Source organism: Halichondria panicea, chromosome 6 (assembly GCF_963675165.1).
Source record: "Halichondria panicea chromosome 6, odHalPani1.1, whole genome shotgun sequence".
In the NCBI taxonomy this organism is placed as follows: Eukaryota; Metazoa; Porifera; class Demospongiae; order Suberitida; family Halichondriidae; genus Halichondria; species Halichondria panicea.
The window spans coordinates 3554266-3579820 of record NC_087382.1 but is presented as its reverse complement, the minus strand read 5'-3'; the positions used below and the strand labels follow the sequence as shown (position 1 = coordinate 3579820).

General features: G+C 41.3%; 1 protein-coding gene, 2 long non-coding RNA genes and 2 pseudogenes across 20 annotated transcripts in view; 1 reads left to right on the top strand and 4 right to left on the bottom strand.

Annotated features, from left to right (window-relative positions):
- LOC135337431 (uncharacterized) overlaps positions 1-25555 on the bottom strand; it is a 58839-nt gene that overhangs the window by 19628 nt on the left and 13656 nt on the right. For 4 of the 8 annotated variants that reach the window (XM_064533362.1, XM_064533364.1, XM_064533365.1 and 1 more), the window contains exons 2-9: positions 20234-20511; positions 19836-19937; positions 19709-19774; positions 19249-19326; positions 8310-8417; positions 7775-7978; positions 6480-6749; positions 1316-1522 (exon numbers count right to left, since the gene is read on the bottom strand). In XM_064533362.1, the coding sequence (XP_064389432.1) occupies positions 1316-1522; positions 6480-6749; positions 7775-7978; positions 8310-8417; positions 19249-19326; positions 19709-19774; positions 19836-19937; positions 20234-20511 (1313 nt within the window). Of the gene's footprint in view, positions 1-92; positions 1286-1315; positions 1523-6479; positions 6750-7774; positions 7979-8309; positions 8418-8474; positions 8529-8901; positions 8980-9040; positions 9143-9435; positions 9708-9753; positions 10333-10445; positions 10525-10723; positions 10740-15480; positions 15556-15619; positions 15855-15964; positions 18199-18541; positions 18746-19075; positions 19190-19248; positions 19327-19708; positions 19775-19835; positions 19938-20233; positions 20512-20557; positions 20667-25555 lie in introns of those variants that run through there. The other 4 variants (XM_064533366.1, XM_064533368.1, XM_064533363.1 and 1 more) reach the window with 4 other exon arrangements.
- LOC135337152 (DNA repair nuclease APEX1-like) lies at positions 11611-13382 on the bottom strand (annotated as a pseudogene).
- On the top strand, positions 13406-14428 carry LOC135337466 (uncharacterized). 11 transcript variants are annotated; one of them, XR_010395128.1, is made up of 4 exons: positions 13415-13711; positions 13760-13829; positions 13887-14119; positions 14186-14428. It is a non-coding gene; the product is annotated as an uncharacterized LOC135337466 (long non-coding RNA). The 11 variants fall into 11 exon arrangements; XR_010395127.1 differs by having other exon boundaries at positions 13416-13711; positions 13773-13829; XR_010395122.1 differs by having other exon boundaries at positions 13416-13711; positions 13882-14119.
- Positions 21121-22163, bottom strand: LOC135337472 (uncharacterized). The gene is made up of 2 exons (XR_010395140.1): positions 21948-22163; positions 21121-21654 (listed from the first exon to the last, which is right to left on the bottom strand). It is a non-coding gene; the product is annotated as an uncharacterized LOC135337472 (long non-coding RNA).
- On the bottom strand, positions 23293-24490 carry LOC135337151 (DNA repair nuclease APEX1-like; annotated as a pseudogene).

Sequence of the window (25555 nt, the reverse complement as noted above, 5' to 3'; positions counted from 1 at the left end):
ACTACAAGTGGCTACAGGAATATATAAAGGGCTAATCACCATTGCTAAAATAAGGTTAACTGTTTTTCTAGCGTTGCAGCAATTTTACTAACCATGCACAGAGCTCAGCTTGCTGTAGAGAAGGGGAATAGTTGGGAAGCCAATAAATGCATTGTGGAAGGGCTAGAATAGCCTCGATCCCAGGCCGCACTTCTTCTGAGAGTGGGCCTGGTAACGACTGCTTGCGCATGCGCTAATCTCACCCCGGTATCTGGGGGCTTTGGATAACATCGTATATGTTCAGTAAAACAATGACGTCACAACGAACGGAAGTGGATTGAAGGAAGTATAGATACGATTGAAGGTTTCTAGCCTATCTGATAGCATTCTAATACCGTATAGCTATAATTATTTCGAGGGTATGAATATTCGCGGAAATACCTTTAGAAAGGTTTTCGTGGATTTAATGTTCGTGGAATAGTGCCTTTTTGCAGCATGCATGCATATGCATATGCATGCAATATTAAATTCGTGGTTATAAATGTTCGCGGTTCATTCCTAATCCGCGAAAACCATGAACATTTATACCCTCATCAAAATATACCCGCTATACAGTAGCTACCCGTAGCCTGCTATGCTCAAAAGACCCACAGCCTGCAACAGTGTGGATGACAATCGTCGTCTGAACGGAGTGAAAGCTGATACTAGCCTATAGAAACAGGCCACACCCATATTATACTAACTTTGATGAAAGTCTACTATACTACTGCTATTGACTCTATCAGAAAGAAAATAGCTGTTCAACGAACCTACAGCTTTGTCTCTAGCTAGCTAGCTATATAGCTCTGTGTATGATTTTAACTACTTTTTCAGGATATTTTCTCTGATAAATTCAGGAAATTTACGGGACCAATAATTTTGCGCATGCACAAGCAGTCAGTAGCAGTCCTTCTCTTCAGGGGAGGCCAGTGAAGGAGACTATATAGGGCTGAAAGGGTTATACAATCTGATTGGTGCTGCATGATTTTCTGCAGCAGAACAAATGCTCAATAGGCCCGTCCTCCTCTCTTGGGAGGCACTTTCCCTATATGTATTTCCCATGTCTAATTCATACTATGCATGTGAGACATGAATTGTAGAGGGACATGTAATTTGGCAATCCACAGATATTTCCACTACCATAATTATAGCGGGTAATTTTCGTGGGGTAAAAAATTCGTTTAGTCTTGTTGCCTGTACTGCATGCATACGTTCCGGATTCCGTGGAGGTCAGCTTGCCCACGAAAATAACGATTTTTTTACCCCACGAAAATTACCCGCTATACGGTATGCTTACTTGATGTGATTTCCTGCTTTAGGTTGATGGACAGGACTTGTGTACTTGGATTCAATTTCATTACAAACTCCATCTCTTCATAAGTCACATCACTCTCACCATTGAGTAGGTGCTCCTTCTCAATCCCGTAGTTGCCAAAGTCAATTGCAGATTTTTCCAACATTTTCCCTATGAATTGTAGTTCTGGTTTTTCAATATTCTCTCCCTCTGTGTGAAAAGCAGTATAGCTATTAAATGAAAACACTGCGGGTGCTGATGCCACGCCTCGGTGGAGGTATAAACATGAAGCTATACTATACTAAAAATAGCGTATATATTAGCAAACATTGCCTACGCAATTGACCTTTTACCCTCGATCAGAGAGCCACGGTATAGCTAGCTAGAGAGACAAAACGTTGTACAGAGACAAAATTATGATACGATTATAAAAATTGTTCATGTTTGATTCTGAATTATTGATGCGTTCATGTTTTCTGTACGCAGAGGAGAGTTGGGCATGTCTGTTCGATGGGGTCAAGGAGAACATCGAAGTATGTTCTTTAAAATACCTCCCCAAGCTGCTATATCTTGGAGAGGTAGGGCTGCTCTCAGACTCTTCTATACTTTCATGGTAGTGATGCTCTTCAGTTATGAACTATTTTTGACTTGTTACTACTGATTGTAGAGCACTAAAGTGCAAACCCTCAGCTGGTGACGTGACATGATTATAAGGAAACCATATTTAATGCAGTGCATGTAGTGATGAATATCATGTATGACTTATTAAACTGTCTAGCACAGCAACTCAGGAGCTAAACCAGACTGGAGGCACGCTGAAACATTTGAGAACAGTTTTATATGCACTGTGGACTAGGATCACAGCAAAGAAGCTTGGAGTCTCATGCAGAGAAGTATGGCTCCTGAAATAGGATCCCGTCCCAGAGTCAGCTAACAGAGACAAATCAGACACAATTCTAGCTTTCTATTGTATCGACCCTTTTCCACAAACAAGCAGTAATTATTGGCTTATGTTTCGAATGATAGCCGCGTTTAGTAGTGTACATAAAAAGCTTCTTAGGTTTACCACGCCTTTTCTGCGAAACAAAGACTTCTTTGCAAAATCTGCCAAATTTTAAGCCTTAGTTTTAATGCGTTCCCTATGTACAAAATTAATTGTGATGCCTAAATCACCAGATAAGCCAAACTGAGCAACAGACACACAGACAGACTGACAGACTACTGTAACCGAGGCCGCCTATGTGCCTCGGGTTTATTGATCACTAATGCTGTAACAGGGCCTTAGATAGCTTAGGTTTGCAGGGGTGGTAAAATAACAGCTGAAAATTGTCGCTAAAAAAAAAGGTTAACTGTTTTTTCACAACAAAATTGTGGTGTTAGACAACACAGATCTGTACAGCTGCATATTCATCTACACTGAAACTGTTATAGTTACACTGCATGTAGGAAGAGAGTCTATTACACGGAATACATGTATACTTTAACCTCCAAAAGAAAGCTTTGGGCCCAGGCTATAGCAAACAGACATTGAGTCAATGTGTTCCTGTGCAGTCAAAATGGTTGACCTCAAATTACTGCTACACTACTGTAATGCTTCACAAAAACCATAGAAACCATAAACATACCATGCTGTAGAGAAGTATTGATAACTTTGCCTTACTAAGGAATGGTCACAGTTACATTTATAATTGTGTATCTACATCAAAGTGACATCACTGCGACATCACTGCGACATCAATGCATGGTGAAACGCAGTCATGATACCTAAACACAACTCCCACAGGCTACAACAAACAGTAATTCTTGTAGATCCTAGAATGCCAGGGGGACAACTGCCCCCCTGCCCCCCCCCCCCCGCTATCTACGGCCGTAGATAACTTAGGTTTGCAGGGGTGACAAAATAACAAAATTGTCGCTAAAAAAAAGGTCAACTGTTTTTTCACAACATAGACAACACAGATCTGTACAGCTGCATATTCATCTACAGTTAGTTCTGAAACTGCTGATTTCAGGTTGGTTGGCACAAGTTAAAAAGTGCACTCAACCACGACCACACACTGTGTGTTTTCCCCAACTAATGCAATTAGTGGTCATGGTTGACTGCACTTCAAAAATCCCCTGTAGCATGTTTGCTGTTGGAAAAATCAGTAGAAATTGATGGAACAATCAAATTAAGATGTACTACATGTAGTGTACAGAGGTTTTCAGGTACAGTAGAACCTCGATTATCCGGCCCTCCATTATCCGGAACCTCGATTATCCGGCTTGGCAGTTTTCTTGTTATCAGATCAGAAAATGGGCGTGTCCCTCAAACGCACATGCGCGTTGCAGCTGTTACCATGGAAACATGCCTGCTTATCTTATGCACATGCGCAGACAACCATGTGGCACTGCTGTTTATCAATAAAGTGGGTGGATCAAGGCGTGGTTTATCTATTCGATTATCCAGCATATTCACTTATCCGGCCTGCTTCTGGAACCAAGGTGTCCGGATAATCAAGGTGTCCAGATAATCGAGGTTCTACTGTACAACCTTTTCACCTCACTTGAAATACACATTTTAAAAACAAAAAAGAAATGTACCACTAATTGACCTCAGGTATGTACATATAGTAATAGTCAGAGCTGGGCATGTTCACAGTTTCAAATTGTTAATGAATGATAGATTGTGCAAGACCTAGATCTAAGCCTTCTTTAGAGTGATGTGCAAGACCTAGATCTAAGCCTTCTTTAGAGTGAATCCTATAGACGTTTAAGTGCACGGCATAATGTGGCAGCACTTGTAGATCTACCAGTAATCTGAATTTCAGGTAGTCGGCTTTTCAAATCATCTCAATGACGATCAGTTTATCGTGAGATCATCTAGACAGTGCTCCCTTGGGCTGGCTTTATTAGCAGACACATCTTCAGTGTGTTGAAATCTATCAACAACCCTCCAAACAGTAGCTTCAGCAACAAACAATCTATCTACTGCTTCCTTAATGGTACAGCAATTGACAAGCCTTTGCCATATACCATTCTCCACCTCAGATCCTCATGATAGGATTTTGTACGGCCAGGTTCCCCCATTATTACTTGGTCTTGCACAATCAATCATTCATGAAACTGTGAACATGCCCAGCTCTGACCATTACTATATGTACATACCTGAGGTCAATTAGTGGTACATTTCTTTTTTGTTTTTAAAATGTATATTTCAAGTGAGGTGAAAAAGGTTGTTGTAGGTTGAGGGAATGCTTCAGAGTGTAAAGTTATTCATGCTAATAAAGTACTGCTGTACTGTGCTGTATGTACATACAACAGTAATTATAACTCAGTTACAGTTCATTTAGTCTAGAGAGTAGAATACCACAAATGTGTGAGTAGTTGAACTTAAATGTAAATATCTTTTGATTGGAGCATTTCTAAGAAATGGTGTTGATACCCGTGTGTAGATGAATGACTGAACTACAACATATCCAAAAATATTTCCATGGAAACATAAGGTGGTGGGTTTGTGGTGATTAATAGAACAACAGCAAATTGTTATAGTGGGTAATCGGTTAGAGTAATAAAACACTAACTTTAAACAGCTAAGGTCTTAGACTTTTATCACACAATAGTTTAATGGTTTAGGTATCCTGACCATCCCTTTATGGGTCTTACATATGCTCACAGTGTCTATAATTCATGATTTACCGGTTTTTAGGTACACTTTTGGTTAGAGTAATATCTTCTGAAAATTTTATAGCTTAGCTTTAAAAGTTCTCTGGTAAGTTTACAAATAAACGGGCTACATTTTGATACCAAGAACATCCTCTATGCTTATTCTATTGTTGAGATATCACTGAAAAACTGCATATTCTACTATTTTCTACTGTTTTGATGACATCACAAGCTGCTAACCACAAATCGATGACACTCAAATTAACCACGTAAGTGGGCGTACAATAACTGTACGCCCACTTTTAATTACGTTTGTGGTTGATTAAAGCATCATTGGTTTGTGGTTTGCAGCTGCTGGTGTCATCAAAACAGTAGAAAATAGTAAATTATGTAGCTTTTCAGTGTTATCTCAGCAATGGAATAAGCATATACGATGTTCTTGGTATCAAAATGTCGCCCATTTATCTGTAAACTTACTACAGAAATTTGAAAGCTAAGCTATTAATTTTTCAAAAGTTATTACTCTAACCAAAAGTGTACCTGAAAACCAGTAAATCATGAATTATAAACACTGTGAATATTTGTAACACCCATAAAGGGATGGCCAGGATACTTAAACCATTGAACAATTATGTGATGAAGTCTAGGACCTTAGCTGTACAAAATTACTGTTTTATTACTCTAACCGATTACCCACTATAACAATTTGCTGTTGTTCTATTAATCACCACAAACCCACCACCTTATGTTTCCATGGAAACATTTTTGGATATGTTGTAGTTCAGTCATTCATCTACACACGGGTATCAACACCATTTCTTAGAAATACTTCAATCAAAAGATATTTACATTTAAGTACAACTACTCACACATTTGTGGTAATCTACTCTCTAGACTAAATGAACTGTATGCATGAGTAACTTTACAGTCTGAACTTCAGAAACATTCCTTCAACCTACCTGAAAACCTCTGTACACTGCATGTAGGAAGAGAGTCTATTACACGAAATACATGTATAAAGAAAGCGTTGGGCCCAGGCTATAGCAAACAGACATGGAGTCAATGTGTTCCTGTGCAGTCAAAATGGTTGACCTCAAATTACTGCTACACTACTGTAATGCTTCACGAAAACCATAGAAACCATAAACATACCATGCTGTAGAAAAGTATTGATGACTTTGCCTTACTAAGGAATGGTCACAGTTACATTTATAATTGTGTATCTACATCAAAGTGACATCACTGCGACATCAATCATGGTGAAACGCAGTCATGATACCTAAACACAACTCCCACAGGCTACAACAAACAGTAGTTCTTGTAGATCCTAGAATGCCAGGGGGACAACTGCCCCCCTGCCCCCCCCGCTATCTACGGCCCTGTGTATGTGGAACCTCATTGACTCAACAGTCCCTAGGCCCTGCATGGCCCTAATTTGGCAAGCAAACGCCTCTAATAACATTTTCACCCTGCAAAATTATGCTTAGCAAAATTACGGTGAGTAATAAAGCAAACAAGTTACCTGCAGTGAGTGTTGCATGACGAGAGGTGGTACGTGTGCCTGATGCATCTTCAGCAACACACCAGTAACCACCTTTATGCTTGGGAAGGAACTTTGATATGAGGAGACATTCAGATGTTTGTCCTTTGTAGTCAGGATTTGATATTGCTTGATTTCTAAAATACCACTGATATGTAGTAGCAGATGGTGATGTCCATATCGTTAGTTTAGCTTGCTCCCCAGGTTTACAGCAAATATCGTTGGGTTGAGTCGTAATCTTAAATGGTGACCCTGCAGTATTTAGAGAGTTAGAGCGATAATTATGATGATACGACTGACTTTGACACCAGCAAAGAGAAAGCGTATAATTATACAATAAAACAACTTGAAAGTATAATACTGAAAAACTGTTCCTTATAGTACAAACACAGCTGATTACAACTAGGCTGGTTATAGAAACACTTACATAAAGGCAAAAGTGTTTGGTGTTCTGTTCTATTGTGACGCATGATATTCATTTTGGGATCATTGAAATTGAAACTTTCGATGAGCCGGATCACATTCAAGCAATTTTTTTCATTGGAGCTTGCATGCATGTGATACACTTTTTAATATTAGGAATTAAATTTGTGGAATTTTTAGATCAAGTTATTACTGGAGAATTGGTTGAGGTTGCGATGCTTCTCTTTTTGTTAGAAGTGGTTTCAGACTTAGATTCACGCAAGTAGCCAAACAAGAGCTTTGTTTCTTCGTCAACATCTTTGGATGACAACCATTTTGCTGTATTTTCATTAACAAAGGCAAGTATTTGTTTGCAGCAGTGTGCTTCTAAGCTTGGCTTTGTCTCCAGCAGAGTCAATGTTCTCAAACTCCCCCAGCAGTCGATTGAGTGTGGTCATCTTGCCAACAGATAGCGGCCCAACAAGAAATAGCCGTGGGTAGCAAACATTGATAGTGTTTTCATCTGTCATTAGTAACGTGAGGTTTCTTTGTTGCTCAGTCATAACTATAATTATACACCAGAGATTTAGAACATACCTAGCCAGAGATTAACTTACTTTTTCAACAATTCAAGACACGGATTCAAATGTAGCCAGGTAGAAAACTGGGGTTTAACAGGTCCAGCTTTACTGAAATGATATAGGCTGTACCCGATCACGTGACAGCACTAGCTATACTAGTCTAGCCAAAATCAATGCTGGTGTACTAGTATAGGTTAGAGCTGTTCTTTATGCCCGTTAAAAAAGCGCTGAATCAGCAATGAGCCCCACCCAACCTAGCGCTGACAGCAATAATGGATGGTTATCTAAGCTTACTTTGTCTGAGTCTTGTCCTGAGGTTGGTGGCCATATCCTCCAGTCCTCTCTGAGTAAGCAGCTGCTGAACTTCCTCCAGAGTGGTTGTGCCAGCAACAATGGGATGACCAATGGTGACTTGTGCTCCCTCGAGAAGCTTCTGCAGAGCATCAGCCTCGTCTTGTGTGAGTGGAACAGCTGTTTGACTCCCAACACCATCTTTTCCTGCATGAATGTACAAGGAAGTAAATGTGACTGACTATAAATTATATATAGCTATGGTAAAGTATAGTTATAATTACTGTATGCATGGCGAAGCCTTTGCTGGCATGACATTTTTTACTTCATTGAGGAAAATGTACTCAGATAACAATTTACTAGGAATTCCTCGTGATAACAATTTCGGTTAAATATGTTCATAACGTCGTGCCTGGTTGCCATGAGTAATAGTTGTTGAGTCGTGTAAACATAACATTATGCACATCACTAATCTCTTTATAATGTATAGCTATGCCAATTATTTAGGATGCCGGTGAAATGTTTTTTCATAACTTGCCTGATTGTCTAGATGATTCCTGTCGAGTCTTGAGGTAGTCAACAATGCCCTCGTAACCACTCCCTTTAGCTAAGTCAAGTGGTGTCTTGCCTCGCTTATCAGTTGCATCTGGATGTGCATGTTAATGGTCAAGAGATTGTATACATTACATTTAAATAAACTCACTGATGTCACAGTTAGCCTTCTCAACCAAGTACTTCACCAATGCAAGCTTCTTACCTAAAGTTACAATATTGAACGGGAATGCAGTTGGTTATAATAATACATGCACTGTATTGTAAGGATCTTATAATTTTATATAGGTTACAAGGATGTAATAAAAGTCATACAGTTCCTTCCGTGTTCTTATTACACGTTTTGGTAAGGGGTCGTCCTGCATAATATTATAGCATGAGAATCCTTGTGTTTTATTGAAATATGCAAGCAACTCGCCCTCGGAACTTCACCCTTATGCTTGTACCTGTATATTCCATAAAACACTCGGTCTCCCATGCTATATCTATTACATGCATATACTCTTATTTCTGGTTTGTTACAAACAAGTACTTTTAGGGCTATGTAGTTACTATAATCTCTAATTACTTTGACTCACTACTTGTAAATAATATTGTAGATAGGGGGCGATTGCAGGCTACATGAAGTACAGTCTGGTTGCTGTTGTTCTGTACATCTGAAAGTGTTCATAACAACAAATGTGTACACAGGGACAGACAAAATTATGATACACTCACTGATGTCACAGTGGGCCTCCTCCACCAAGTACTGCACCACATATAGGTGACCACGATAGCATGCATCGTGGAGTGGAGTATTGTTGTACTTGTCCCTGGCATCTATACACAAGTGAATGTTGGTATCACTAATATTTAAATATTACAGGACTGGTGCATTTGTAAGGAACTAAATGTCCATCCCTAAGCCAGGCCCTCAAGGCATCGAACGCATAGTTCGTGTACATAACCAACTCATTCAAAATTAAGAAGCCCAAGCCATGCATGTATTCCGTATTCGTTACAAATTAAACTGATATTAAAGTCCCACAAAAATATTTGCAATGTGAAAAATTGCTACTAGGGTTGGCCGGGGGAGTTATGTAGCAACTGCTAGTGAATGGAAAACTACTCACCAGCGCTGCACTTGCAATCCCTGATCAAGTAAACCAACACCTTCTTATGACCCATCAAGGCTGCATAATGAACTGGAGACATGCCCCAATCATCCCTTCTCCCAGTGTCTGCTCCAGCCTCAACAAGTGCCTTCACTGTCTCCAGGTGACCATTATAACAAGCAATGCGTAATGGATAGTGGTGGTTAGGATTGGCCCCACATGCCAGCAGGAACTTCACTTTCTTGACATCACCAGTCCTAGCAGCAACCTGTAACTCCTCGGCCTTTTCCCTGTTTAAAAGCAATAAAAATGTTAGGCTGTAAGACAATCACTTACTCAGCAGACTGTTCCTGTCCCATATTATAGTTTCTGCTAGGAACTCAGAGATGTGTGTAGACTGCAGAGAATTGGTTCACTGATTATATTCACTAGCTGGTATTCTTGGAATGATATGAATACCCTCACCACAGACATGCCAGACACACCCTCTATTGTGTGTAAGGGGAATTCCATTACACATGTGACTGCATGCATGTTCATGAATAAATCATAGGGTATATACATGTACATCAGAGCCTCCAAGTAGAGACTTTTCTCTTCAGTATTAATCAGCTTATTTTTCCGTATTTAATGATGATTTTCAGTACAAAACATGGAAATGAGATGAAATGCTGTTTAGTGGCTTTGTAATTTCCCCGCCCCTTCAATAATCGGGATTCAATAGACCAATCAAACGGAAGCGCCTCTCTCCATCCGTTTGGTCGGGAACGTCTGGTCCAAAGCCGAGGGGAATTCGGAAAATATCGTCGAAAAAGTTTTTCGCTTCTCCAGTTGTGAAAACACTGATTTTCTTTTGTGGAGTGAGAGGAGAGTTCACCCCAATGGTGGCATCAGATTGACCTTTGACCCAAGCCACTATAAAGAAAAATATGTAGTGTTATATGTACAGTACGAACTTCCAAATTAAGGTCATATTTCAATATTACTAAGCAGCTATTATAATACATGCACATGCACAAACATCGTACCTTTCTTGTCGAGAGCCAGTCCGAGTCTTTCCAGTTCTCTCATCTTACCAGTCGACTCTTGAAGCAACTTCATTTCAATCTGACAAGGAGAAAAAAAATTGGCCTACATGATTTAAACACACCCCATTTTGATAAATAGACCTCCCTTAGAGCTACAGAACGCATCCTACATGAAATTGGACCTTCCAAAGTCAAGTTATGGGGACTCAAACTAGCTATCAAAATCAAAACTAAACTTGCTAGAATTGTCGAGAGATTTTTCACGCTCCACCACTTACATCTAGACTTTGTAGATGATTGTTTTATCTGTCATAATAATGCTGGAATCTCTTAGTGTGCGACTGAAGGTCCTCCTTAGCTTTCTTAACATAGGCAGCCTCCATGTCTCCTCTGGACATCTCCACTGTCATGTTGGCCTTCTCCTGAGCAGTGAACCGGTTACAGCTACAAAGGGGAGGGAGGTCAATAGACAACTGAATTTCATGGAATGGCCTCTAAAAAAGTATTTGTTGAATAAATTAAAACTGCAACGGTACCGATTCACACTACGAAGGAAAAGGAGGGAGCTAGGTCAATAGACAAGATTGATATCTGTTGCCCATATCATTTGTGACATTTGTGTGAAATATGAACTGAAAAAGTTATGAGAACAGCAAAGCTACTACACATAGCTAGCTAAAGATGACAATCAGTTGTAAGAGCGTTTTTGAATGTAAATTGGCAATGTACGACTTACGTAAAGTATCCCCCAGTTCTGTGGTTATGTAGACTCCAGGGATCAAGACACACCCAGCAGAAATCATGGCGACACTAGAGGCAACAAAAGATGAACTAGATGCAGCCGTTCCCAGTCTAATAATGCCCGTACCTGTTTACAAGTCATGTGATTGCATCCGTCGTTCTTCTGAATTGGAGCTCTATAAGGAAATATTGAAATCAGACAACAATGAAACGTATAATTATGTACAGTAACTCTAAATATTATTGTTCTATACTCTATTCCAACGTACCTGCAATGTGGACAAGGCTTTGTGTTTCTTATGATCCAGCGAGCGTCTGCTTGTGCCTGTGAGGCTACCTTCTTTGCCTCGTCATCTAGTGTGTGTGGTGTGTGTGGGTGGTGGGGGTGGTGAATAACTAAGACAGTGTGTGCATGTGTTGGGTATTAGTAGCAGGATCGTGGACATGATAACACAGATACACTCTATTTCTAGAGTAATGCAGGAGCACTAACCAGCCAGTGTTCTTGGCTTTGGCGTTGAACCGGTATGACTAGTAAGTGTACGCTCCAGCGAGGTCGGGATACAAGTGACGGAAGGTGTCCACGAAACCCTCCTCCAGTAGCTCTGTGAAGTCCTGTCTCTCCTCGGGCGTGAAACCAGCTGTCTTTGTGTTTGTCTTGGGGTTCTTTAAATCTACACGTAGATACATACATGCATGTACACAAAGTCAAGGCAAACTCTGAAGGTACCTATCTCTTTATGGGCCACATTGAGGTCCCCACAGAGAAGGACTGAGATCTAGTTTCTTCATGTACTCTCTGAGGTCCCTATCCCAGTCTTGCTTGTACGAGAGCCTCTTGAGGCCATCACCAGCATTGGGCACATCTATATACACAGGGCACAACATAACAGTGACAATAGGAATCTAAATAAATCAGAACCAACTTACAAGATGTAAGGAAATAGAAGTGCTCATATTCAGCAGTGATGATCCTACCCTCACAATCAAACTTCTCAATTCCCAAACCATTGGTCACTGAAATTGGCTTCTCTTTGGAGTACAGCCTGCACAATACTTGTAACTAACCACACAACAGTTGGTGAATATGCCTCACCCCACACCGCTGTAGCCTCTTCTCTGCGGAGTGCCAGTAGACGTGGTAGCCAGGAATACCGAGCTGGTTCTGTGTGTGTGTGTGTGTGGGGGGGGTTGTGTGTGTGTGTGTGTGGGGGGGGGTGAGTGTGTGTGTGTGTGGGGGGGGTTATGTGAGAGTGTGTGTGTGTGGGGGGGTTGTGTGTGTGTGGGGGGGTGAGTGTGTGTGTGTGTGTGTGTGGGGGGGTGTGAGTGTGTGTGTGTGGGGGGGTGTGTGTGTGTGGGGGGGGTGAGTGTGTGTGTACAGTGGCTGTCCTACCATAGGAAGCTCTTTCTCAATACACTTGGTTTCTTGTACACAGAATATGTCTGGGTATTCTCGTGCAATGTACTCCAGACCACCATTCTGTACACAGTGTATAAAATGCGGTTGGTTAATAATTGTAATTATTGAGGACAGAGGAAACGATACCTTTATCCACGTTCTGATTCCATTCACATTCCATGAGCTGGTCCATGGTCTGAGTACATGTGATCAGTATCAGTTGATAACATAGTTGGAATATATACCTCCAGTCTTTAGTTTGTCCCAATTCGATACCATCCCATTGTTTTCCTTGCCCTTCCCTTTGCTCACAGCCTCTCTATCAGTAGCTTCTTTATTGTGCAATAACCTCTAGACTAAAGTGGTGCTCAGACGGACATTCCTAGTGCGGCTGATTCATGAGAAAACGAGCGAATACCTGAACAAGGTGGGAGCGAAGAGCAGACTACGTGGACACAATGTGTGAAGTGTGTGCCAGTGACGTACCTCCTCAATGGTGGAGCCAGAGCCTCCTCCTACAGCAGCAGGAGTCTCCTGGTTATGTGGGTGTTGGTATGAGGTAAAATAGCACAGTACTCAGTAGCTATATAGGTAGATATATAAACAAATACATCTCTACAGCTAGCTAGCTAGCAACAGGCTATCAAAGTAAGTTCTACACTAGATTTCTATTAAAGTAGAACCTTTCTTTTTCTTTCTTTTGGCATAACTTGGACTGCAGATAGTGAGAGAGCTCTTGGAAACAGACGTAGACTAGACAGTGGCACAACAATCAATGGTGGCCACATTGCATAGGGAAAAACCCTACCTGTAAGTGCAGTGTAGACTACTGTTAGAGAATATCCCTTCATTCCTACTGCCATAGAGAGTGTTGTGATCAACTGGAACCTCCTGTGTCTTGTCTTGTCTTAGGAACAGTGCTGCTCACCAAGCTGCTCAGATTATGGAGTCCCAAGCTATCTAACAAAGTCAGTTTACTATAATTATACTGGTCTAGATGCTGGAATATAGTTTTAACACACGTATCTAGTTGGTGTATTGGTACGCCTCTGAGACTCCTGACTCGGTTAGCCTGAAGAGAAAAGTATCAGATATAAAGCAACAGTTGCAGCACGTTAATATGATGGTGAGATGAAACTTATGTATGGATACCACTATCGATTATATCTGACAGGACAATTTTACAGATCATGCCAGACTTCAGAGGAGAATCAATCAGAAGGACAGAGAGCTTCAGGTGAAAGGTCTGTGCTATTGTAACTATAGCTAGCTACCATTAACAAAACATTCCCTTAGAGAAGGGTCAAGTCACGGTTGACGAAGCTGAGTGCCGTCTTGAGTGGAGGGAGTTCATTGTTAATAATGAGAGCACATACATCCCTCTCTACCATTGCTAATTGTTGTCATGCCGTTTCGTAGTTGATAATGCGTATTGGTGTCGTCATGTTGAATCATCGGAGACCAGTTGCCATTTTCCCCACTGAACTGTTCCATCCAGTGTCTCCACTCCTGGCCTTCCCCACTGGACAACCAGGTGAGGTGTATATATCCATACCTCCAAGTGTGTGGTACCTTATTGAGTGTTTCTCTTTCTCTGCAGGTGGTATCGGCTGTCCTCTGTGGGCTGTAGCCTGCTCTCAGTTTAGATACTGTCATGCAATGTCTGAACGTTGTCTAGTTTTATTATTGTATATACTTTCATAATTATATTATAATTGTTTTTTGGTTTCAGTTGTTATTCTGGCGTACATGTTATAATTATTTTTATAATACAATCTATTCATGTACAATTATGTAACAGAAAAGTTGTTATTACTGAATAGTTGTTATTGTGATCTAACAATTCCACTGTACATTTGCATGAGAAAATATGAATGTAATTTTATCTATGAAAATGGCTATAATTTTATTGTTCAATCAGTATAGTCTTCTTCGTATGATCAAATCGATCATCAAGTAGGGGTGAATCTATGTAACATGCAATTTCTAGAGTATTTTGTGTACAATCCGACACACTGCACGTGTAATCACTTCATCAGTCCAGTGTACGATCTGTACAATAATATAGAAACAATATGTAGATCATTTTGATAAACTATAGGTTGTCATAGCAACAGTGCACTAGCTGAGATAATTTGTGCAATAATTGAAAACACACACAATTGCACTGTGACTGTCATTCCTATGTATACTCATTATGAAATAGTTCTCTGGTGTGAGTTCAGTTACATGCATGAGTCGGATAGCTACCGGCTCAGTTGCTTGTTAGAGGGGCGAGGAAAAGGGGGAGGGGCACTGATACACATGTACTTACGTTGGGTCAATTGCCGACAGATTTTATCAGCTGTGTCTCCTTTCCCCAAACTCAGTGTAATATCCAATAGAGCTTTGTAAGTTGCTTGAGAAGAATTGCGTTCTTTCCAGATTTTCAAACACTTCATCATGGCTACTTGAGTTCCTTTGCTATAGTATAGCATATTCACGTCAGCTTGTTCAGCAGGAGCTAGTCTCATGGCATTCGAATAAAGTTCCACATCATTGAAATATATGGCCAGGTAGGAAAAATTGAAGTTCCTTATTTCACTGTTGAGCTGCTCGTCAGTCAGTTTGTATCGCCACATTAGTTCTTGGAGAGTGACTCGATTAGCAGGTGGTCCTGTAGAGGGGCAAACAGTGATTATGGCACAAACAATGGAATAACCATAATAACATATCATAATACCTCTTCTATTACGGACTTGACTGTCACCACAAGCTGATGATGATAATGGAGTTCCTATTCTCTGGACTGGAGCTGCTGAGTATTGGAGACTTTCTGATGACAGGGACCCCTCATCTATAAGAGTGATCAGTGAACAACAGTGTTTGTAGAATACTTCGTAGAAACAATCAAACCTGATGATGGCGTCTTTACAATAGATTTAGTGTCATTGCTTTTTGGCTCTTCATTCTTTTCAGTAGAGAATTCGCCTGCAGCAAAAAAAAACGTTAAAAGATGGAACGTAAGTGCGGCATACATGCAATGATAACTGACTTGGCTCCTCTTTGTAGAGAGCTGTGTAGAGAGTGAGGAGCACTTTCCCAGCAGCTGCATCCTTCACCTCACACTGGTAGTGACCAAAGTCCTCCTCTTTCACACTCGGGAAACTCAGAGTGTTGGGCCGATCGTCAGTTGTCTTGATCTGACCCTCTTTGATCCAGTGAAAGGAGAAACTATCCTTAGAAAACTTTAGCACCTCTAGTTCAGCTTCCTCACCAACCTTCTTGGTCTGTAGAATGAATGGAAACATTATCGTGACTAATTATAAGATTGACACACTACAAATAGCACCGCAAGAACACATGAACATAATTCTACGTACGCTAACTGTACACACACCTTTCCAAGCCAAACTGTCTGCTCCTTCCTCAAGGTAACGGGATTACTGCCACACAGAAACTGAATCCATACATCTTCTGTCAGAATACACAAGGAATTTCTATCCCTGCTTGAGCTGTGACCAGGACATGGGCACTGGAACGCCACTTGTGGGACTAGCTGCTTGTACATGCTCGTGAGAGTGTAGAGAACTACCGAGAGAACATAGGTGCAAAGGTCGTGCAGGGAGAGACGGGCGTGATTTCGAGTAACTCGTATTTCGTAACTTCTTTCATGCGATATTAACGTTATCTTATTTGATTTCGCAATCAGAAAAGAGACGCAGTTTCTCTTGACACCATCTTCCACCAACTTCCACGTCAATCCGAGTATTCCATGGCGGCCTTGGGAAACTAGTCGAGTGATGAGCCCACAGAAGACTCCTGTTGGTACGTAACCAAAGCTGAACGTGATGTGGAGTGGTTCTGGGTTGTTGGTGTCTGGTGGAGGTGGGTTCACCAGCTCCTCTCGTGAAGCACACTCCAAAACAGCTGGCATTAAGTAGGTAGTGCGAACAACTTCCGCTGATGATTTATCCTTATGAGATATCGGGGACAGAAGTTTGACGTGCTCCAATAACTTAATGAGATGCTTTGCGGGAATGAGTTCAGAAATTTCCACGTTTCTGCAACACATCTCAATGGATTTGATCGAGAACTGTCCCTTCTTAACCAACTCGGCTTGCTCATAGTCGGTAACTGGACCTCCTGAGTGAAGCGTTCGCATAGAAAGGAGAATAAACTGGCTGATGCTATCAAAGATAGCTTGAAGAGTGCAGATCACATGACCTTTGAGCCAACTGTCAACATCAGGTACGTCATCACCAGGTACGTTGGTGTAATGGAGGATCGTACCAACACAGTTGTGAAGATACCAGAGACACACTTTTACTTCTTCTTTCTGCATTTCTAGCATTTCTCCTAATTCAAAGCATTCTTCAATTGTAGCTATTTGAAATTGTTTTCGAAGAAGCAACCCAAAGATAAGCCATTTCGGTCGAATTGGAAGAGAAGCATTTTTGAAACGAGACAAAATTATTCGACTTAAGAAATTACGAACGGGGCCGATGTCAGACACTTCAGTTCCATTGAGGTTATCAACTGAGAAGAAACAAGATTTTGAATCTAATTGTGTACGGGCTCCGTCTAGAGGTTCGCTGTGCTCAATATTCTGCTCTTGTGATCCTGGAGAAATAATAATTTCAGGGAATTTTTTGATAATTTTTTTAAGTGCCTCATTTTTCTCGATGATTTGTCTCTCGGGGTCAGTCAGCTTGTCTTTGTGTGTGCCTATCAAGGCTGCTACCGGTTTAACTTGTTTAAATGTTTTAATTCTATCGTTAAGAGCATCACTAGCTCTGCCAATATCAATAAGAGGAGTGGGATCTCTTGAGATGCAATGGACACTGGCAATAGAGGTGAGGATTTGAGAGATTGTGGCTTCTGTAGTGTGAACAGAATTGAAGGGAATAATTTCCATACCATCTCGACTGAAAGGTATTTTGTACAGCTTGTCAAGTTCCTTACTGAGATCTAAGAACACTAGATACATGGCCGGACCAGTGCTCAGGGCTGGTAGCATTTCCAAGAAGCCTGGCTGACCTCCGATATCGTGTATGTTCAGTAAAATATCGCCAAGGAAATCGGCCATTTTGGAATAATCCGCATTTTTTATTAGCTGTTGTAATTCTGATTTTATCGGTAATAGTTTGCTTCTTTGATGACTCATTGTTGTACGCTGAGCAGCTGTGGCTTGGTGTAGTGGTGATCTGCTTTCTTCAGAAAATAATTGTGAAGTATATTTAAACAGAGTTCTTAGCATGCGTATTAATACAGGAGAATCAGGTGAGGTTGCGATGCTTATCTTTTTGTTAGGAGTGGTTTCAGACTCACGCAAGTAGCCAAACAAGAGCTTTGTTTCTTCGTCAACATCTTTGGATGACAACCATTTTGCTGTGTTTTCATTAACGAAGGCAAGTATTTGTTTGCAGTTAGCAAGCAGTGTGCTTCTAAGCTTGGCTTTGTCTCCAGCAGAGTCAATGTTCTCAAACTCCCCCAGCAGTCGATTGAGTGTGGTCGTCTTGCCAACAGATGGCGGCCCAACAAGAAATAGCCTTGGGTAGCTAATATCGATAGTGTCTTCATCTGTCATTAGATTGTTGAGTATCTCGAGGTTTCTTTGTTGCTCAGTCATAACTATAATTATGGAGATTAGTAGAGATTAAGTTACTTTGATCATATGAAAAATTATTTGTTCATGAATTATTGAAAAAAGGAGTCAAGAGATGCATGCTACTTAATTCAGTAAAGTGCTTTAAGTTACTTTTATGAACAGAATCAAATGTAGCCAGGTAAAAAACTGGTCACGCTGTACAAATGACAGGCTGTACATGAGGCTATAGAGATCATGTGACAGAACACCTATAGTTAGCCAAAATCGCGTATTTTAATACTGCACTGGGATGGCAAAGCAGAGTTAGAGGCTGCGTTTTTATGACTGTTAAAAAAGTGCTAAATCGTGTTTATATCTAAATTTTACTTTGTCTGAGTCTTGTCCTGAGGTTGCCGGCCATAATCTCCAGTCCTCTCTGAGTAAGCAGCTGCTGAACATCCTCCAGAGTGGTTGTGCCAGCAACAATGGGATGACCAATGGTGACTTGTGCTCCCTCGAGAAGCTTCTGCAGAGCATCAGCCTCGTCTTGTGTGAGTGGAACAGCTGTTTGACTCCCAACACCATCTTTTCCTGCATGAATGTACAAGGAAGTAAATGTGACTGACTATAAAATTATATATAGCTATGGTAAAGTATAGTTATAATTACTGTATGCATGGCGAAGCCTTTGCTGGCATGACATTTTTTACTTCATTGAGGAAAATGTACTTAGATAACAATTTACTAGGAATTCCTCGTGATAACAATTTCGGTTAAATATGTTCATAACGTCGTGCCTGGTTGCCATGAGTAACAGTTGTTGAGTCGTGTAAACATAACATTATGCACATCACTAATTTCTTTATAATGTATAGCTATGTCAATTATTTAGGATGCCGGTGAAATGTTTTCATAACTTGCCTGGTTGTCTAGATGATTCTTGTCGAGTCTTGAGGTAGTCAACAACGTCCTTGTAATCATTATCTTTACATGTAGCTAGGTCAAGGGGTGTCCTGCCTTGATCATTAGTTGCATCTGCATGTGCATGTTAATGATCAAGAGATTGTATACACATTACATTTAAATAAACTCACTGATGTCACAGTTAGCCTTCTCAACCAAGTACTTCACCACTGCAAGCTGATCGGAACCTCCTTTAGACCAAAATAAATCTAAAGTTGGGATTGCAATAATATAGAACGGGAATGCAGTTGGTTATAATAATACATGCACTGTATTGTAAGGATCTTATAATTTTATATAGGTTACAAGGATGTAATAAAAGTCATACAGTTCCTTCCGTGTTCTTATTACACGTTTTGGTAAGGGGTCGTCCTGCATAATATTATAACATGAGAATCCTCGTGTTTTATTGAAATATGCAAGCAACTCGCCCTCGGAGCTTCACCCTTATGCTTGTACCTGTATATTCCATAAAACACTCGGTCTCCCATGCTATATCTATTACATGCATATACTTTTATTTCTGGTTTGTTACAAACAAGTACTTTTAGGGCTATGTAGTTACTATAATCTCTAATTACTTCGACTCACCAATTATAGGTAGGTAGGGACGGCAGGCTGCATGAAGTACAGTCTGGTTGTTGTTGTTACGTACATCTGAAAGTGTTCATAACAACAAATGTGTACACAGGGACAGACAAAATTATGATACACTCACTGATGTCACAGTGGGCCTCCTCCACCAAGTACTGCACCACATCTAGGTGACCCCAATAGCATGCATAGTGGAGTGGAGTATTGTTGTTCTTGTCCCTGGTATCTATACACAAGTGAATGTTGGTATCACTAATATTTAAATATTACAGGACTGGTGCATTTGTAAGGAACTAAATGTCCATCCCTAAGCCAGGCCCTCAAGGCCTCGAACGCATAGTTCGTGTACATAACCAACTCATTCAAAATTAAGAAGCCCAAGCCATGCGTGTATTCCGTATTCGTTACAAATTAAACTGATATTAAAGTCCCACAAAAATATTTGCAATGTGAAAAATTGCTATATATAGGGTTGGCCGGGGGAGTTATGTAGCAACTGCTAGTGAATGGAAAACTACTCACCAGCGCTGCACTTGCAATCCCTGATCAAGTAAACCAACACCTCCTTATGACAATACTTGACTGCAGAATGAACTGGAGAACTGCCCCGATCATCCCATCTCCCAGTGTCTGCTCCAGCCTCAACAAGTACCTTCACTATCTCCAGGTTACCATATTTACAAGCAATGCGTAATGGATAGTAGATGGGGGGGTTGGGGTTGGCCCCACGTTCCAGCAGGGACTTCACTTTCCTGACATCACCAGTCCAAGCAGCAAACTGTAACTCCTTGGCCTGTTTCCTATTTAAAAGCAATAAAAATGTTAGGCTGTAAGACCATCACTTACTCAGCAGACAGGAACTGTCCCATATTATAGTTTCTGCTAGGAACTCAGAGATGTGTGTAGACTGCAGAGAATTGGTTCACTGACTAGCTGGTATTCTTGGAATGATATGAATACCCTCACCACAGACATGCCAGACACACCCTCTATTGTGTGTAAGGGGAATTCCATTACACATGTGACTGCATGCATGTTCATGAATAAATCATAGGGTACATGTACATGCATGCAGGGGGTATTATCAGACATCTAAAAATGCCTGTTCTCTAACTATAATATTATGGTAAAACAGGCTAGTGACGACTGACATGCAGTGCTTTGTTTGCAGCTAGCTTTTAGTGTTCAAATGCTTCGGGTATATATTTGAGATGGGGGGGGGGGGGTATGAGATACCATTGCAATTAACGCTAATTGGCTAGTCTAGCATAATTATTATCATAATAATAGTGATTATTCTGTCTTTAAAATATGAAACGGTCGGCGTGTTACGAACCATAGAAAGGGGGTGGATCTGCAGAGTTTGATCACAATGGCTGCTTCGGGGCAGAGGTGCATTTTAATTAATAACAAAATATTAATGACGACTGTGCAAACAACATGAAAAATAACATGTTTATACATACACACACACAGCTAAATTCTTGAACAGAATACTCATAATTATTATATACATGTAGTTCACAAGTACATTCACATAACGCTAATTAGTCTGCTGGGGCCCTAAGATATTGAAACTCCTCTTCCGGTACTCGTAAAATATGCAATGTTCCATCGGGATTCAATAGACCAATCAAACGGAAGCGCCTCTCTCCATCCGGTTGGTCGGGAACGGCTGGTCCAAAGCCGAGGGGAATCACCCCCATACGAGGGGGCGGGCTGTCCTCCTGTGGAGTGGGCGGGGTGGCACGCGGAGGTGGAGGCTTTTCCGCTTCTTTTACTGCCAGATCGGCGATTGTCGCAACCACGAACATTTCGGTGAGATATTCGCTGCAAAGGTAGTCGACGTTTCTAGCGGCTTCGTTCATTTTAGAGCGTGGTGTTTGGAGGTATTGTCTATTGACCATCTCCGAGACAACCTCCACTGCTTCCTCTAGTTTGCCCTGAGGGGTGTGGGGTGTGTGAGTGGGTGTGTGAGTGTGAGTGGGTGTGTGTGTGGGTGTGCGTGTGTGTGTGTGAGTGTGTGTTGGAAAGTGACACACCAAATTAGCTATTACAGTAGGCTGTTAGACAACGCTGCTACACTCGACAATGCAATGGTACACGTAGTAAATTCTACCAAAATGGAATACTTCACGCAAGTAGATAAACATTTAAGTTGTGATCGTTTAAAGAAATACTTCACTATTTCTCCATACACCACAATCTGCTGTCACGATGAGCCACCTGCCCTCACCTGCAATACTTCATGTGCCCCCAGGGCCTCCTCATCTGTATCAGGGATGAAGTATCCAATGCAATACGAGGCTGACAGGATTCTCCTCGCTCTCAGCAGAATTCGGAAAATATCGTCGAGAAAGTTTTTCGCTTCTCCAGTTGTGAAAACACTGATTTCTTTTGTGGAGTGAGAGGAGAGTTCACCCCAATGGTGGCATCAGATTGACCTTTGACCCGAGCCACTATAAAAAAAGTATGTAGTGTTATATGTACAGTACGAACTTCCAAATTAAGGTCATATTTCAATATTACTAAGCAGTTATTATAATACATGCACAAACATCGTACCTTTCTTGTCGAGAGCCAGTCCGAGTCTTTCCAGTTCTCTCATCTTACCAGTCGACTCTTGAAGCAACTTCATTTTAATCTGACAAGGAGAAAAAAAATTGGCCTACATGATTTAAACACACCCATTTTGATAAATAGACCTCCCTTAGAGCTACAGAACGCATCCTATATGAAATTGGACCTTCCAAAGTCAAGTTATGGGCACTTAAAACTAGCTAGCAAAATCAAAACTAAACTTGCTAGAATTGTCTAGAGATTTTTCACGCTCCACCACTTACATCCAGACTGTGTAGATGATTGTTGTATCTGTCATAATAATGCTGGAATCTCTTAGTGTGCGACTGAAGGTCCTCTGTAGCTTTCTTAACATAGGCAGCCTCCATGTCTCCTCTGGACCTCTCCACTGTCGTGTTGATCTTCTCCTTAGCAGTGAACCAGTTACAGCTACAAAGGGGAGGGAGGTCAATAGACAACTGAATTTCATGGAATGGCCTCTAAAAAAGTATTTGTTGAATAAATTAAACTGCAACGGTACCGATTCACACTACGAAGGAAAAGGAGGGAGCTAGGTCAATAGACAAGATTGATATCTGTTGCCCATATCATTTGTGACATTTGTGTGAAATATGAACTGAAAAGTTATGAGAACAGCAAAGCTAGTACACATAGCTAGCTATAGATGACAATCAGTTGTAAGAGCGTTTTTGAATGTAAATTGGCAATGTACGACTTACGTAAAGTATCCCCCAGTTCTGTGGTTATGTAGACTCCAGGAATCAAGACACACCCAGCAGAAATCATGGCGAGAATAGAGGCAACAAAAGATGAACTAGATGCAGCCGTTCCCAGTCTAATAATTATGTTAAGCCCGTACCTGTTTACAAGTCATGTGATTGCATCCGTCGTTCTTCTGAATTAGAGCTCTCTAAGGAAATATTGAAATCAGACAATAATGAAACGTATAATTATGTACAGTAACTCTAAATATTATTGTTCTATACTCTATTCCAACGTACCTGCAATGTGGACAAGGCTTTGTGTTTCTTATGATCCAGCGAGCGTCGGCTTGTGCCTGTGAGGCTACCTTCTTTGCCTCGTCATCTAGTGTGTGTGGTGTGTGTGGGTGGTGGGGGGGTGGATAACTAAGACAGTGTGTGCATGTGTTGGGTATTAGTAGCAGGATCGTGGACATGATAACACAGATACACTCTATTGCTAGAGTAATGCAGGAGCACTCACCAGCCAGTGTTCTTGGCTCTGGCGTTGAGCCGGTATGACTAGTAAGTGTACGCTCCAGAGAGGTCGGGATACAGGTGACGGAAGGTGTCCACGAAACCCTCCTCCAGTAGCTCTGTGAAGTCCTGTCTCTCCTCAGGCGTGAAACCAGCTGTCTTTGTGTTTGTCTTGGGGTTCTTTAAATCTATACGTAGATACATACATGCATGTACACAAAGTCAAGGCAAACTCTGAAGGTACCTATCTCTTTATGGGCCACATTGAGGTCCCCACAGAGAAGGACTGAGATCTAGTTTCTTCATGTACTCTCTGAGGTCCCTATCCCAGTCTTGCTTGTACGAGAGCCTCTTGAGGCCATCACCAGCATTGGGCACATCTATATACACAGGGCACAACATAACAGTGACAATAGGAATCTAAATAAAATCAGAACCAACTTACAAGATGTAAGGAAATAGAAGTGCTCATATTCAGCAGTGATGATCCTACCCTCACAATCAAACTTCTCAATTCCCAAACCATTGGTCACTGAAATTGGCTTCTCTTTGAGTACAGCCTGCACAATACTTGTAACTAACCACACAACAGTTGGTGAATATGCCTCACCCCACACCGCTGTAGCCTCTTCTCTGCGGAGTGCCAGTAGACGTGGTAGCCAGGAATACCGAGCTGGTTCTGTGTGTGTGTGTGTGGGGGGGGGTTGTGTGAGAGTGTGTGTGTGTGGGGGGGTGAGTGTGTGTGTGTGGGGGGTGAGTGTGTGTGTACAGTGGCTGCCCTACCATAGGAAGCTCTTTCTCAATACACTTGGTTTCTTGTACACAGAATATGTCTGGGTATTCTCGTGCAATGTACTCCAGACCACCATTCTGTACACAGTGTATAAAATGCGGTTGGTTAATAGTTGTAATTATTGAGGACGGAGGAAACGATACCTTTATCCACGCTCTGATTCCATTCACATTCCATGAGCTGGTCCATGGTCTGAGTACATGTGACCAGTATCAATTGATAGCACAGTTGGAATGTATACCTCCAGTCTTTAGTTTGTCCCAATTCGATACCATCCCAGTTCGTCTTGTTTTCCTTGCCCTTCCCTTTGCTCACAGCCTCTCCATCAGTAGCTTCTGTTCTTTTGATTTTCTTCACAGGAAGTGCCTGGGGATATATACGTACGTACGTGGACACTAGTCTCATGAATCAGCCGCACTAGGAATATCCGTCTGAGCACTTTAGTACAAACTTTTTTGGCCAGGTCAGAATTCCGACCTGACTAATCAGATCAAGGATTTACAAAATTAAAGGAAATAAAGAATGAAAAGAAGCGTATGCAGCAGGACGCATTTATATTATAGCGCTAGTCAGCGCAGCGTTACTGTTAGCCAGTCAAGGAGCTATGTTGACTGCACTAGTGCTGTGCAACTTTTTTCTTGATCTTTTAGCAACGTTCTTGGAGCAAGCCAAACAAAAATTCATAGCTGCTAAGTCAAGCGTTCGCGGTTGACCTTTTGCATGCATTGGAACTAATTGGTTTTGACACTGACGTAATGACAATTAAAATTCCATTGTGCAATAACCTCTAGACTAAAGTGGTGCTCAGACGGACATTCCTAGTGCGGCTGATTCATGAGACTACGTGGACAACAATGTGTGAGGTGTGTGTGTCAGTGACGTACCTCCTCAATGGTGGAGCCAGAGCCTCCTCCTACAGCAGCAGGAGTCTCCTGGTTATGTGGGTGTTGGTATGAGGTAAAATAGCACAGTACTCAGTAGCTATATAGGTAGATATATAAACAAATACATCTCTACAGCTAGCTAGCAACAGGCTATCAAAGTAAGTTCTACACTAGATTTCTATTAAAGTAGAACCTTTCTTTTTCTTTCTTTTGGCATAACTTGGACTGCAGATAGTGAGAGAGCTCTTGGAAACAGACGTAGACTAGACAGTGGCACAACAATCAATGGTGGCCACATTGCATAGGGAAAAACCCTACCTGTAAGACACAGTAAGTGCAGTGTAGAACTACTGTTAGGGAATATCCCTTC